This window comes from Malaclemys terrapin, chromosome 5 (assembly GCF_027887155.1).
Source record: "Malaclemys terrapin pileata isolate rMalTer1 chromosome 5, rMalTer1.hap1, whole genome shotgun sequence".
NCBI lineage: Eukaryota > Metazoa > Chordata > Testudines > Emydidae > Malaclemys > Malaclemys terrapin.
In genome coordinates, this window is record NC_071509.1 from 2,935,806 (window position 1) to 2,950,163 (window position 14,358).

Genomic DNA, 14,358 nt, shown 5'->3' on the forward strand with positions numbered 1-14,358 from the left:
CAACACTTCCTTTTTTTGGCTCCCTTTTGGCTAGCCAGTGAAAGCATGTGGATAATGTCCAATGGGTCCCCCGCCCCATACCTTTTCTTTTCCTTGTTTTTCCTTTTTCCACTCAGTGACTTTTCAGATCTTCTCCCGTTTCAGACCAGTTACAGAGCGGCAAAAGGAAAAAAGAAGAGTAAAGTGTGGGGGGAGAAACAACCTCGCCAGTTTGCTCATCCAGTTAGATTCAGTGAGAGGGAGGGAATGATAAGAAAGGAGAAAACCCAAAAATCTATCGTTTCAAAATTTAAGTAATTTTTAGATTTTTGAAAACCAAAATGAAACAAAAATTTCAATGAGAACAAATTGAAAAGTTTAGTTCCAGTTAGAAATTTCTGCCTGAAAAATTCCATTGAAAATGACATTTTCCCACAACAACAACAAAAAATCCTTTTTGACAAATCCCATTTTTGCAGTGGGAAAATCTTTCGTGTAAACATTTTTGACCAGTTGTAACTATAGACAGCTCAGGGACTGAGGATTTCAATTCACTTTTCTCCAGACTTCTGGATTGTGCCTTGACGAAGCTACAGCTGATTAAGAATGCAGACGCTCGGGATCTAGCTAGGTAGAGATGAAGAGAGCATGTTGTTCCGGTGCTGAAGTTCTTGTGTTGCTGAGCTGTGATGTTTCATATGGGCCTGGTGTATCTTTACGAGGACTCTTTTCTTTTAAGCTTTCTCTGGAAGGAAACTGCTTCTTTGATTGGAGAAGCCAGGAGCCTCCCTAATAGGGCTAACCAGAAAATGTTTTTCAGGATTGTTTTTTCCATTTTGGAAATTTTGAGTTTTCACCAAAATGTTTAGACTTCTTAGCAAAATATTGAAAACCTAAAATTTTTGACAGAAAAATTTCAACTGGAAACCAAAAATATTTCAATTTGGAAATGCAGTGATGGTACTTCATGGCCAAACCACAATTCCCATGATGCACCATGGCTCCCTTCTTGTTAAGCCATCACAGGTGCATCAAGGGACTCCGTGGTGCAGTGCATCATGGCAAATGTAGTTTGACTAGGGAACCCAGCCCACAGAGAAGAGTGCGGGCAGTATGCACCTGAACTACAACTCCCATGAAGCACTGCAGCAGTATTCCCAAACTGCAGTGTTTCAGCTTTGGGCCAAAAGCCAAAAACTTTTCTGGTTTTGGGTGTTCTGGTTTCTGTGCAGAAAAAATGACTTTTTTGTCACAAAATCCTAATTCTTTTGTGGAACCTTTTGTTTTGCCCCCCAAAAAAGCAATTTTTCTATTGAAAAACAGTTTCAACAGGATTTTTTCAACCCCCCTTCCTCCTTTGGGGCAGCTATCCCAATGTGGGAGGATAGGCCAAAAGCCATCCTGCCAGTCTTATAAATGGCCTGTATTCCTCCTCTCCCTCCCTCCCCCAAACCGACCACAATAAAAAAACAGCAAACAATAAAGAACCGCAACCTAGCCCATAATACTGCGGTATAGGCAAACCCAAACAAGAGCCGGGTGCTGAATCTACACTCAGCAACTGGACTAGAGGCTTGATTTCAGTGTCCCTGGCTTCATTACATCTCCCCGTCATCACCGGACTCACACAGCCCTTAGCATATATTTGGATGGGCAACGTGGGCCAGCGTCCAGCTGGGACTAGACGGAGGTGGCTCAGGCTCACACAGCTTATGTGAGGCCCAGAGGACAAACCTTGGGTGGCAGCCCTAGCAGGCAGGCAAAAGTTTCACGACAAAGATTTCATTCCCCTGCTTTACTGTGTTTCCTTCCCTCCCTCTTTCAGCAGCGAGAGTGTTGATCAGTCCCGCCCCGGAGGTGCGCGAAGGAGACACAGTCACCCTGACGTGTGTCACCACCCGAAGTGCAGAGGAAGGGCCCAGCTATACCTGGTATAAGAACACGGCGTGGCTGAAGGAGAGCTCCGAGAACACCCTGGTCCTCCCAGCCGCGAGCAGCAGGGACGCGGGCGCTTTCCAGTGTAAGGCCCAGACAAAGAGAGGCAGCAGCACCTCTCCGGCTGTCACTCTGCGGGTGCTGTGTAAGTATGACCTCCCTTCCACAGCCCCCCAAATCAGGCCCAAAAGGGAATTCTTTGTGATTAGGGAATTGGCTAATCCTTAGATCAGCTGGGGGACATCTTGAGGGGCCACAATTCACACACTAAAGGCCAAGTTCTGCCCTCAACTGCCCCATCGTGAAACTAAAGCGATCCCTGAATCAATGGAGTGACTCCAGATTTACATGAGCCTGTCTGAGAGCAGAATCTGGCCCTGAAAGCCTTTATTAAAGTAAGATGCAAGTCAGTTAATCAGATCAATCTGGCAATACTGGCCTGGTCCTGCAACTGATGCGCCGTAGCTAGCCTCCGTGGCCAAGCAACCTTCTAGCTGAGTTCACACACTCCAGATTCCACAGCAGCGTGCTAAACTGGCGTGGTGCTGGTGGAGTTGTCATCTTGCAGGTGAGATGTAGAGTAGAACTGGTATCCTGACCATTCATGGTCAGTAAAAAGAGGCCCTGGCTGGCATTCTTCATAAGAATATTAACTCCGGTGCCAGGCCCAAATTCCACCTGCTGTAACTGCTGTTCGCCCTGCCAATCGCTTCTCCCTGTCGTTTTAGAAGGAAACCGTTGTTTTCGCTTCCTGCCCTTAACTTGAGTGTAGCGTTGCTGTGCACCGTAAAACAGCCGCTACGTTCCACCCCAGAGCTGCACGTGCATTTCAGAGGTGGATGACGTGCTCCCTTCCCATAGCTTGTGTATGAGTTTAAATTTCTCGACTCTATCGGGATCCAAGGCTCCATACAAATGCAAGATCCTTGGGCCACCTCCTGAATGGGTGTCAATCGGAGTAGCTCCACTGAAAGAAATAGAGCTCTGCAGATTGACACCAGCTGAGAGTCTGGCCCACTGTTATCATCTAAACTCCCAAAGTTCTGCCCCAGAACATACGGTCCGTCATATCAAAGTGAGGCTGGCGGCTCAGGGACCTTCAGTTGCTCCAGATTCCAATTCTGGCCAGATTCCTGTCTCGCCTTTATTGGCCCAGGCCTGTTTGAGCAAAGAAGGAGACTGGAGCATCAGCCTGGCTGCTGGTGCCATCAGAAGGACCCGTTAGAGCGCTGGGGAGGAGATGGGGTTGCGAGGGTTTCTCCTAATCTAGTAAATAATCATATGTCAAATAACATATCGGCCAACAACATTTTAACCCTGCAGTTCCACCGAGACGGCCCCAGATGAGCTCCCTGCTAGAGACGCAGAACAGGCACCTGGGCATCGTCCTGTGCACCACCGACAGCGACCCGCAGTCCGAATTAGCCCTGTACAGAGGAGATGAATTAGTAGCTTCCACCAGTGGCTCCCGCTTGTTGGCCGGCCAGAGGCTCAGGGTGACTCCATCGTACAACAGCCTGAAGGTGGAGATCCACGAGGTGGTGCTGGAGGACGAAGGGACCTACGTGTGCTTGGCTAGGAACGCCTACGGCAATGCAAGCACCTCCATGGTCTTCAGTGCAGAGAGTGAGTGCCTAGCTGGGTTCCTCTTGTCAAAGGGAACTGGCCTTTCCAACCGCGGGTGGTGGGAGAGAGACCCAGGCAGGCAGGGAGGGGGCCCGGCCCCCTTGGCGGTAAGGGACAATTCACGCTAATCCTTCTGCCGTTATAAAAAGAAAAAATCCCCCCAGCAATTCCATTGATCGCAATGGGGGTTCACTGGAGGGGCGGGTCGTGTCCCACTGACTCGTCATGGCCCTGGATTGAACCCTTAGTGAAATGGCTGTTGTGAGGGATTGAATCGTTTGGTCACCCTGAGCATCGTTTACCACTGGAATAATTTCCCAAAGGTTGGGGTGGATTCTCCATCACTGGCAAGTTTTGAATCAAGATGGGATGTTTTTCTAACAGCTCGGCTCTAGGGATTACTGTGGGGCAGGTCTCCGGCCTGGGCTATGGAGGAGATCAGACTAGATCACAGTGGTCCCTTCTGGGCTTGGAATCTATGAATCTCTGGGTGATTCACTACTGATCCCACCTTATTAACTCCTGTAGGGGTTGCCCCCATTGCTTCCTAGGATGGCATCCGAGTTAGTGGGATGGGCTCCATAAAGGGAAAAAGGAAAAGGGGAGATTCCGCAGTATCCTATGGAACCACTGAATATTAAATACACCTCTACCCCGATATAACGCGGTCCTTGGGAGCCAAAAAATCTCACCACCTTATAGGTGAGACTGCAAGACCGGCTTCCCCAGCGGTGATTTAAAGGGCCCGGTGCTCCAGCCACTGCAGGGAGCCCCGGGCCCTTTAAATCACCGGCGGGGCTCCAGCAGCAGGGCTTGGGCAGTGATTTAAAGGGTCCATTGCTCCACACGAATTTGGATATAACACGGTAAAGCAGCGAGGCTCGGGTGGCGCTTTAAAGGGTCCGGGACTCCCCGCTGCTTTACCACGTTATATCCGAATTCGTGTTCTATCGGGTCGTGTTCTATCGGGGTAGAGGTGTATCATAGATTCATAGAAACCCTGGGCTGGACGAGACCTCAAGAGGTCATCTAATCCATCATGAAGAAAGGAAACTACCTGAAATGTAAGTGTCCAATTTGGGCCTTTTGACCGAGTTTGCTACATAAAACCAAGCTTCTGTGCACGGACACACCTTACTGGATAAAGACGACAGATCACGAATGACTTTAGGCCATGCCCATTTTGCCAAGCGCTGGCCATTTGATAGAACTCGGGGAGCTGTAGGAAAATGGCTGCCAAATTAGGGCAACATAATGGCCCGTTTGTGACATTTGAAACGATTGATTGATTCGCTGCTAAAAAAAAGACAATTGTGAAATTTGCAAAATGTTTCCAAAGTCCCTCAAAGCCGGCGATACTCCAAGAGGCAACGATTCCCATCGGTGGGCCAGATTCTGCTCTCAGGAACACTAAGGTAAATCCAGAGTCACTCTGCTGAAAGCGATAGAATTATTATGCATTTACACTGGTGTAACTGAGATCAGAATCTGGCTCTGTGTCAAAATCCCCCTCTCAAAGCATCATACAACTCTGATGTACAAGGTCATCTAATGTATGCTGCTCCCAATGTACACCCCCCGGCCCCCTATACACACCGTAACCCTCACACGCACGTGCTACTGTGCATTCTCCAGGACTTTGCCTACGCCCATTTTAACTGTCTGTTACAACTACCACCACTTCTCTTGAGAGCCTGTTCCCCAGCCTAATCGAATCACAGAATCTAGTGATGGAAAAGACCCTCTTCTACACTCCTAGCCCCCAGGGGCAGGACTGCTGCCTCCAGAACATTTTCTAGAGCTCTGTAGAGTCTAATTTTAAATGTCCCACGCAACGGGGCTCCAGCCCATCTCTTGGGGACAGATTGCACTGTCAGGAAATGGATTCTAGGATACAGACTAACTCCCCCTTGGGTTAAGACCACCCCCTTGCTCCTTTGTATACCCCCATGGGCTGCCCCCTTGGTCTTCCAGCCCTAGCAGGCAGTTATGTCATGCCCCAGAATGTACCCAAAGAGACGATTCTTTCGTTGCTTTGCACTTCCCCCGTCGCTCAGTCCCTGAATCCTGTTTGTCTCTCTTCCCCCTCAGCGGCGAGGGTCATCGCCACACCGGCCTCAGAGGTGCAGGAAGGCCAGGGGGTCAACTTGACCTGCCAAGTGAGCAGCAACTCATCGGCCATGACTAACTACAGCTGGTACAGAAATGGCCAGTGGCTGTCCACGGGCCTGGCCAATTCCCTGGTGTTCCAGCAGGTGGCCAGTGCAGACGCCGGGGTTTATTACTGCAAGGCAACGAATAACGGAACAAACAGAAGCTCCACCTTGGTCTCGCTGAACGTGCTGTGTAAGTTCCAGACGCTTTGAATCTTCATGGCAGTGGCCGGTTCCCACAGGAGCAGGTGCGCATGGGCCCCAGTGGTGCAATCAGTCGGGTCCCAACCAACACACCTGACTACACTTGCAGGTGTGCGTTGTGGTTGTGTGTACATGTGAGGGTGCATTTGGCTACATGTCGCTGGATGCACGTGTGTTCATCTGGGTGCGTGGGTCCATGCAGTGTGGGTGTGTGCATGTGTGGGTACATGTGGGTGTACGTGCACCCATGTGCATGGTTTGTGTGTGTCAGGTCTCTTGCGTACATGCAGGAGCATGCGTGTGTGCCAACACGTATGTGCACATGTAACCCAGGTTTACTCAGGCTGGTGCTCTGGCCCCAGTAGTGGCCGAATCACATGAAAGCTGAGGACCCTGTTATGCCCCAAACAGGGACCTCTGTCTCTAAAAGCATGAGCTAAAATACCCAGAGCCGTTAGCTCAAGGCTGGAGCCAGCCCACCGACCTCCATGTGATCCAACCACGAGAGGGGGACCATGCGCCACCCTGAGTACGAATGGGTGACACGTGCATCTGTTCCAGAGAGAAGCTACCTGTGAAACTCTGCAATCAGATGTGACTTATTGAACACTGGCGACCAGCCCGCGTGCAGACCCTGTGCTGTCGTCTAACACGCGCAGTGCCGTCGCTTCCCCTCCCATCCTCACACAGCCGGGCTGTTTGCGTCAGGATCCAAACTGCTCACCCGGCTTTTTAAAACTCACTGTCGGTTTCTTCACATCAGTCTCAAAATCTCAGAAACTCATTCTCCTGCTTCCGGTCATTAGTACCAGCTTCCACCCTGCCCTCCACTTGGGCACTGCTGATGAGAGACTGTCTCCTCCGCTGCAGACCCTGCCAGCAAGAGTAGATGTGGGGCCAGGCTGTATTCTTTTCAAGGGTTACCATAGGAAGCTAAAACCTGAGCAGAACTGACAAGAAATAGCTTGTCTGTGTAGCCCTTCTGCCCATCTAAGTTGGCAGGAACAAGGGCCGGGTTCTGTAGCTAGGGGTTCTGTTTCAATAACGCAATGCAAAACTGGCTCGAGCCCCCACCCAGTGACCTGGGACAATTACATACCACCCCCTGGGCACCTCTAAGAGGCAATACTTCCCCTCTCGCAAGCACGGAGTCTGAGTGTAACAGAAAATGTTTAATAACGTGAGGTAAATGACATCAGCATTAAATTGGAAAAACATCACAAACAGGATTCATAACACAAACCATGAACAAAAGACCCACCCCAGCAAATTGGGCTGTGTCCTTTCCCTTTGGTTCTTGAAACCAGCAACCCAAAAATCACCCAGAGTCCCCAAAGTCCAACACCCCCAAAGTCTCTTGGGTCCAGCAACCACCCAAAGTCCCAAAAGTCCAACAACCCCCAAAGTCTCTGTCCCTGGTCAGTGCAGCCCCAGAGTAAAAGGGGGGCACGCAGAGTGTTAAGGGGCACCTTACGTGATCCGAGGCCAGCCGTCTCTCTGTGGGGTTCCGCCGCAGCCTTCACCACGAGCCAGTCCACTTCCTGCCGTCCCACAAACTGCTCTGCTCTGCAAGCTGCTCCGCTCCGCTCCAGCCATCCCTGCAAATGGCTCCGCTCACCGACCTGTGAGCCGCTCCAGCCGTCCCCGCAAACGGCTCCGCTAGCCGTTCCTTGGGCCGCTCCAACCGGCCCCGCAAGGCTCCGTGCCACTCGCTGCGCCGCCAGCCACTTAGCAATATAGCTTTAGGCTCCCCCACTAGTTAACACAGCACTCAGTGATCTCAGCTCTTAGTAACTTTAGCTCATCTGTGATTTCAGCTCATAGTAGGGGAGCCCCAGTGCTGGTGCACCATTGGCCCAAAGTGAATTCAGCTCAGCAGTCTGTAACTAGACTCCTAATGGAATCAAAGTTAGTTCTGACATCCAACAGTGGAGAGAGAAGGTGGTGCAATTGGTGCTTTGAGCCCTCAAAGGGGACCCATACCATCAGGTACAAATACCTGTTCCCCATCCTCTCTGAATTCACTGGCTTGTGGAACCCATGTCCCTTGTCTAGCAAGTGCTACTTAGGTGATGGTGAGACCCTCTGTCATAAAACAGTTTCATTGTCCTTGATTCACATAATCAGGGTAACAACACTTTATTCCTCCTGCCCCAATAACAGAGAAACTGGGGATCCCACCCCATCCAAAGTAACCACTATCAGTTGCTGTTGTCTCGTGCCAGGCAAGTGGGTGTGCCTATGCAAACCAGATCAGCCCCTGGAGTTCTTTCCCACACTCGCCATAATTCACCACCAGAGGTCAGGGTAGAGCTCATCCTGACTCTGCTTACATGTGTAATTAACCGGCTAGTGTGGGTGTGGGTGAGACCACGTGTGTATTAGAACACGCACGAGCATGTGTATTTTAGCAGGCAAGTGAGCATGTGCGTGTTAGAATGTGTGTGAGTGTGTGTATTTTAGCATGCATGGGATCATGTGCCTTCGTGTGTGAGATTCTCTCTACTGGATGGAATCAGAGCTTTTCTTCTGTGTGTCATAGCCCCAGTACAGCTCACAGCTAATGGCAATTCTCTGCTAACTCAATCAGTTGAGGAGCTGAGTTCCATCGCTGTGTCCCTGTAAGGTTTCTAGTGGCTGTGGTACGCAGCAGAGTGATGACAATGGTGAGGATCTAGGTGGCCATGGGATGGTCCAAGAGGGATAGGAGGGGTCTTTAAACAATCCTCAAGACATATAACTTGAGGACGATCTTTGCTCCCGACTCTTCAGACGCCCCCAGGAATCCCCGAATGACCTCGTTCCTGGAGGCGGAGATGGGCAGACTGGCCATCATCCGGTGTGTGGTGGACAGCAACCCCCCGGCCCAGCTGTCCCTGTATAAAGGAGATGAACTTGTGGCCTCCACCAGCTCCAGGACTGCAGCCGCCCAACGGATCGGCATCGCTGCCTCCCCGAACTCCCTGAGGGTGGAGATCCGGGACATCACGCTGGAGGACGAAGGGAACTATCGCTTCACCGCTAGCAATGCATATGGCACATCTTCTGGTCGCCTGTACTTCCGTGTGCAAAGTGAGTACGGAGGAAATGGCTAGAGGACGTGTGCAGCACTGCCCTTTGCTGGGTGCACGCAGAACTGCTCATCTGTGTGTCCTAGATCCTGTGCTGCTAGGGAGTGGTCAGATGCTACTTTGATTCTAGGGCCTCAGGAGCAGCGGGATCTGAGTTCGATCCCCGCTCTCCCCATGAAGTTCCATGGGGACAAGGACCTCCTAGGAAGCCCTGGCACTAGGCAGGGGTCCCTGCACTAGAGACAGGTGATTGACTACAGGTTTCATAGGGTCTGTCTGGGGAAATGCCTTCAAGTTTGGCTACTTCTCCGAATCTTGGACCAGGTTTCCCAGGCTACAAAACCAGCCTGGAAACAGTGTTAGAATGGAGAGTCCTAGTATGCACCCGGCTAGAAATACCACAAGATGGGGGACGGGTTGGCCCTGGTTCTTCTGTCTGTAGCTAGGAAGGGCAAAGGGTATCCAGGGAAATGACCTGTAATGAAGGGGGTGAGGAGGAACCAGAGAATATCAGGGTTGGAAGGGACCTCAGGAGGTCATCTAGTCCAACCCCCTGCTCAAAGCAGGACCAACCCCCAACTAAATCATCCCAGCCGGGGCTTTGTCAAGCCTGATCTTAAAAACCTCTAAGGAAGGAGATTCCACCACCTCCCTAGGTAACCCATTCCAGTGCTTCACCACCCTCCTAGTGAACTAGTGTTTCCTAGTATCCAACCTAGACCTCCCCCACTGCAACTTGAGACCATTGCTCCTTGTTCTGTCATCTGCTACTACTGAGAACAGTCTAGATCCATCCTCTTTGGAACCCCCTTCAGGTAGTTGAAGGCTGCTATCAAATCCCCCCTCATGCTTCTCTTCTGCAGACTAAACAATCCCAGTTCCCTCAGCCTCTCCTCATAAGTCATGTGCTCCAGCCCCCTAATCATTTTTGTTGCCCTCCGTTGGACTCTTTCTAATTTTTCCACATCCTTCTTGTAGTGTGGGGCCCAAAACTGGACACAGTACTCCAGGTGAGGCCTCACCAATGTTGAATAGAGGGGAACGATCATGTCCCTCGATCTGCCGGCAATGCCCCTACTTATACAGCCCAAAATGGCTGCATTGAGAATAGCTGAGCGTCTGAGAACTGTTAAGCAGGGGAGCTGCCCCTAGATGAATAACTCCGGGGAGCATTTGGGTGGTACTTGCCCATCACCCTAGGAGAGGAAGAGCCCTCTCTGCATTCAGGGGTACTTCAATGAGTATTTGGCCTAAGGCCTCTCTGCTGTGTTTATTGGACACCGTAGCCTTCACTTCCTGTCCTAACCTGTTATGTAGCATTGCTGCATAAACAGTTGCCATGTTCCACTGCAGAGGTGGCAGCGTAGTAATGGTGGGTGATCCTGATTGTAAAGCACCAGCAGGAGCATGTGGGGCTCTGTTATTGATGTAGCACTGAGAGGCGTGCACAGTCCCGCACAGGCAGCCAGATAAAGATCCCTGCCCCGAGAAGCTTACAAACCACGGACTAGATCTTGATGTCCTCGCTCAGCCCTTCCTCAGGCAAACTCCCGTTGACTTTGTAATGGGTGAGACCGGCATGCCGCTGCCAAGACCTGAGCCAGCATAGGGAGGGCGGTGAAGTGCCCTGGAGTGGTGTAAACTGAGGCGGGTGGGGATTCTTGAAGGAGGAGAGGAAAAGGCCTTGACGGATGGGGATGGAAATTAGGGTTAGGCCAAAATCGGAACCCCAGATCCAAAGGCTGAGTTTCAGGGAAGTTAGGATCTGGACCCAGAGTTTGCATTTCACGCCTGTCTCTGTAATGAGCCGACACACTGAATGCAACCTCTGTCCCCCTGGATTTTGTGGGAGGCCAGCTTTAGAACCACTTCCAGATGTGGAGTTCCCATCTTGGCTATAAAAGGCGGAATGAGAATTGCCCGAATATTGGATTCCGATCCAAACTTGGCATATTGGGGCCATCGAGGATGGGGCCAGAGGTAGGATTCAACTTGCTGCTGAGATCCAGGCTGTTGTTCTCTCTCTTTGCTGTGGCTTGTCTCCATCCTCTAGCCGCCAGAGTTCTCGTTACGCCCTCCACGGACGTTCAGGAAGGGGAGGATGTCTCCCTGACATGTGATGTGACAGGAAATGCTCCAGAGGGCGCCATCTACACCTGGTACAAAAACAGCCACCGGCTTCAAGAGAGCTCAGAGAGCTCCCTCGCCTTCCCACACGTAACCAGTGGGGATACTGCCTCTTACCACTGCAAAGCTCACAGCCCCGAGGGAACCAGTAGCAGCATCTCCCCAGCCGTCAACTTACACGTCTCTTGTAAGTGATATTGTTTATCCAGGTGGAGGCTGAGCCAGTTCTTGTGGAGGTCTGTGGACAGCGTCCCATTGATGTCAGTGAATATTGGAGCAGCCCGTTGCATTGCATCGCTGCTTAACTGCGCCCTGGGCTGGGTGCATTGCTTTTCTCCAGAGCATTGCCGGAGGACGGCTATTCCCAGAGCTGGTTGGAAATTTTCCAGCGGGAGATTTTCCCAGCAGGAAATGCTGATTCATCGAAAGCAAAACGTTTCGCAGAAACGCGTCATCTTGGGTGAAAATTTGTTTTGAAACCAAAAGGTGAAAAGAGCGTTTCAATTGGGTCCAATGTTCCATGGCAGCCTTCTCGGACCAGAACGTTTCGCTTTTCCATTTCGACATGACTTTTGGTTTCTGATTTTTCCCGTTTTTATTATAAAACATCACATAAAATGAAAACAAAAAGGCAAAATCAGGACGAAACGTTTCAATGTTGTCAAAACAAAATGTTTTGATTGACCTGAAATTTTATTTATTTTTTCTTCAGAATTTTGGCTAGCGGGAAATTTCAGAATTCTTTGATTTTGTTCCATTCTGGAACCAAAGACATTTCCAAAGCACGAATCTCCCCCTGAACCAAAAATGGCAGTTTCTGCACAGCTCTGCGACTGCCACAGGCCGCGGCTGGTCTAGATTCCATGAACCAGGGCCCTGCTCCAGGACAGCATATCGCTCCCAATGGCTCTAGAGAGAGGTTCTGGCACTGATCATGACAGGCCAGATGCAGGAGCCCGTATTGCTCAGTAACATTCACACTGACCTCAGCAGGACTTTGCCTGAGCAAAGAGGGAACAGGAACCGTGGAAGGGACGCAGGTTTCACACTGCCCCTTCCCAATGTTGTATCAAAGGCTTATTGAGCAGAGCAGGAGACAATACGGGCCACATATCCTTGGGAACTCTAACGGTGAAAGAGTCAGGGTACCACCCATTTCAGCCTGTATCATGGCATTTACACTGTAGAAGGCAGAGCCAAGAGGGAAAAGGTTTTCCCATCCTTCGAAAATTTTCAGGAGTTGGAAAAATTTTCCCATCCTGAATCTGGACCAAACACCAAAATCTTGACAATTTTCTGCAAACTGAAAAAACAAAACACCAAAACCAAACTTCAGGTCCAGGTCAATGGAAATATTTCATTTTGATCATTTCGAAACCATTTTGTTTTGATTTTGAACTTTTCTTTCCTTGTTAACCTTTTTAAAAGTCTTACTGGCTGACTTTTCAAAAGAAAGTCATTTTGAACGTGAAAACTGGTGTTTTTCATTTCAAATCTTCTGCAACTTTTTTGCCAAACATTATTCAAGGCTGGAGATTTGTCAAAACCGATTCTGTTTCACAAGCAGATTCATTTTCAATTAATCAACATTTTTTGACCCCAAAAAATTGCATTCAAAATTCCCAACCAACTCTAGGAACAGAAGCAAACCACAAGTATAAATTAAAAAGTATTTGGAGTGGACTCTTTAATTTAGATTTTCAAATGGGAATGGGGCAGTCTGATCAGATCCTTCTGGGTGGATCTGCCTTTCCTTCTTCTCCTTCTATTATTTATAGTGTGGTAGTGTCTGCAATGGAGAACCTACAGGATAAAAGGACTTAAGAGATGAAGGGTTGTGAGGGGAGAAGGGATTCAGCATAGACGTTTCAAGCAACTGACAGTGAATGTTGTGCTGATGAAATAGGCTGGCAGCCCAGAGACAATGCTTTGCTGATCAAAGAAGGAATCATGGCATTAAAGGCCCAAGATGATAGCAAATGAAGAGCATGTTCATTGTGTCTTAATGCGAGTGTCTCACCCCAACAGATCCACCCCGGGAGCCCGAGTTGACCTCCTTCCTGGAGACACCGGATGGGCAGCTGGGCGTTCTCCAGTGCACTGTTGATAGTGACCCACAGTCACAGTTATCTCTGTTCAGAGGAGGTGAACTTGTGGCTTCCACCACTGGCTCCCACTGGGCAGCCGGACAGCGAGTCAGCGTCTCCTCATCACACAACAGCTTGAAGGTGGAGATCCAGGCTGTGGTGATGGAGGATGAAGGAGAGTATGTGTGTTCTGCTAGTAACGCGTACGGCAACTCAACCACCTCACTGAACTTCACTGCAGAGAGTGAGTGCAACATTGCCCTCTACTGCCATGGGAATTGGATCCATCCATCCATCCCCCTACATACTGCTGTATCCAGCCAGCCAGCCACCTAGATACCTCTTATAGCTATAGATCCAGCCATACATACCCCTGTATCCAACCATCCACCTAAACATCCCCAGTATCTACCGATCCATCCACACATCCCCATACATCCCCCTATATCCATCCATCCACCTAAATACCCCCTGTATCTGTCTATCTATTCATGCATTCCCATACATATCCCTGCATCCATCCATCCATCAATCCTCTTACATACCCCTGTATCTATCTGTTCATCCTTCCCCATACTTATCCCTGTATCTCTCTCTTTCTCTAATCCTTGCATCCCCATACAGATCGCTGTATCCATCCATTCATCCCTCTACATAACCGTCATATCCATCTGTCCATCTCCATACATACCCCTTTATCTATCCATCCATCCATCCCCATAGTATATAAACATTTTCTCACATTAATCTTTCCTCCCAGCTGCAAGGGTCTGGATCTCTCCTTCGCCGGATGTCCACGAGGGGGATGCTGTTAACCTGACCTGTGCAGTTGACAGTGATGCCCCGGGGATGCCACACTACACCTGGTATAAGAACAACATATGGTTCAGCAAGGGCCCTGGCAGGTCACTTACGTTTCCCAAGGTCACCACCGCTGATGCTGGATCCTACCACTGCACAGTGAAGACCCAGGAGAGGGTTAGAAGCTCTTCCCCAGGCACTTTGAACGTCCTCTGTAAGTTCTTTGCATGGTTGAACTGTGCAAGGTTCAGAGAAAAATGCCTCTGTATTCACCAGCCCAGCCCAGTGCCCCCAGCCACTGGCACTAAAAAGGAGAGCTAGATAAGCGACCCCTCCATACATTAGTGAGGAGGGGAGGGCTGTATCCTGCTTTGG

At 49.9% G+C, this 14,358-nt stretch overlaps 1 protein-coding gene across 6 annotated transcripts in view; it reads left to right on the plus strand.

Annotated features, from left to right (window-relative positions):
- The window catches only part of SIGLEC1 (sialic acid binding Ig like lectin 1), a 67,643-nt gene that overhangs the window by 40,538 nt on the left and 12,747 nt on the right, over positions 1 to 14,358 (plus strand). For all 6 annotated transcript variants that reach the window (XM_054030804.1, XM_054030802.1, XM_054030803.1 and 3 more), the window contains exons 8-14: positions 1,805 to 2,059; positions 3,238 to 3,540; positions 5,632 to 5,886; positions 8,670 to 8,969; positions 11,022 to 11,282; positions 13,124 to 13,426; positions 13,943 to 14,197. In XM_054030804.1, coding sequence (XP_053886779.1) covers positions 1,805 to 2,059; positions 3,238 to 3,540; positions 5,632 to 5,886; positions 8,670 to 8,969; positions 11,022 to 11,282; positions 13,124 to 13,426; positions 13,943 to 14,197 — 1,932 coding nt within the window. The remainder of the gene's footprint in view (positions 1 to 1,804; positions 2,060 to 3,237; positions 3,541 to 5,631; positions 5,887 to 8,669; positions 8,970 to 11,021; positions 11,283 to 13,123; positions 13,427 to 13,942; positions 14,198 to 14,358) is intronic.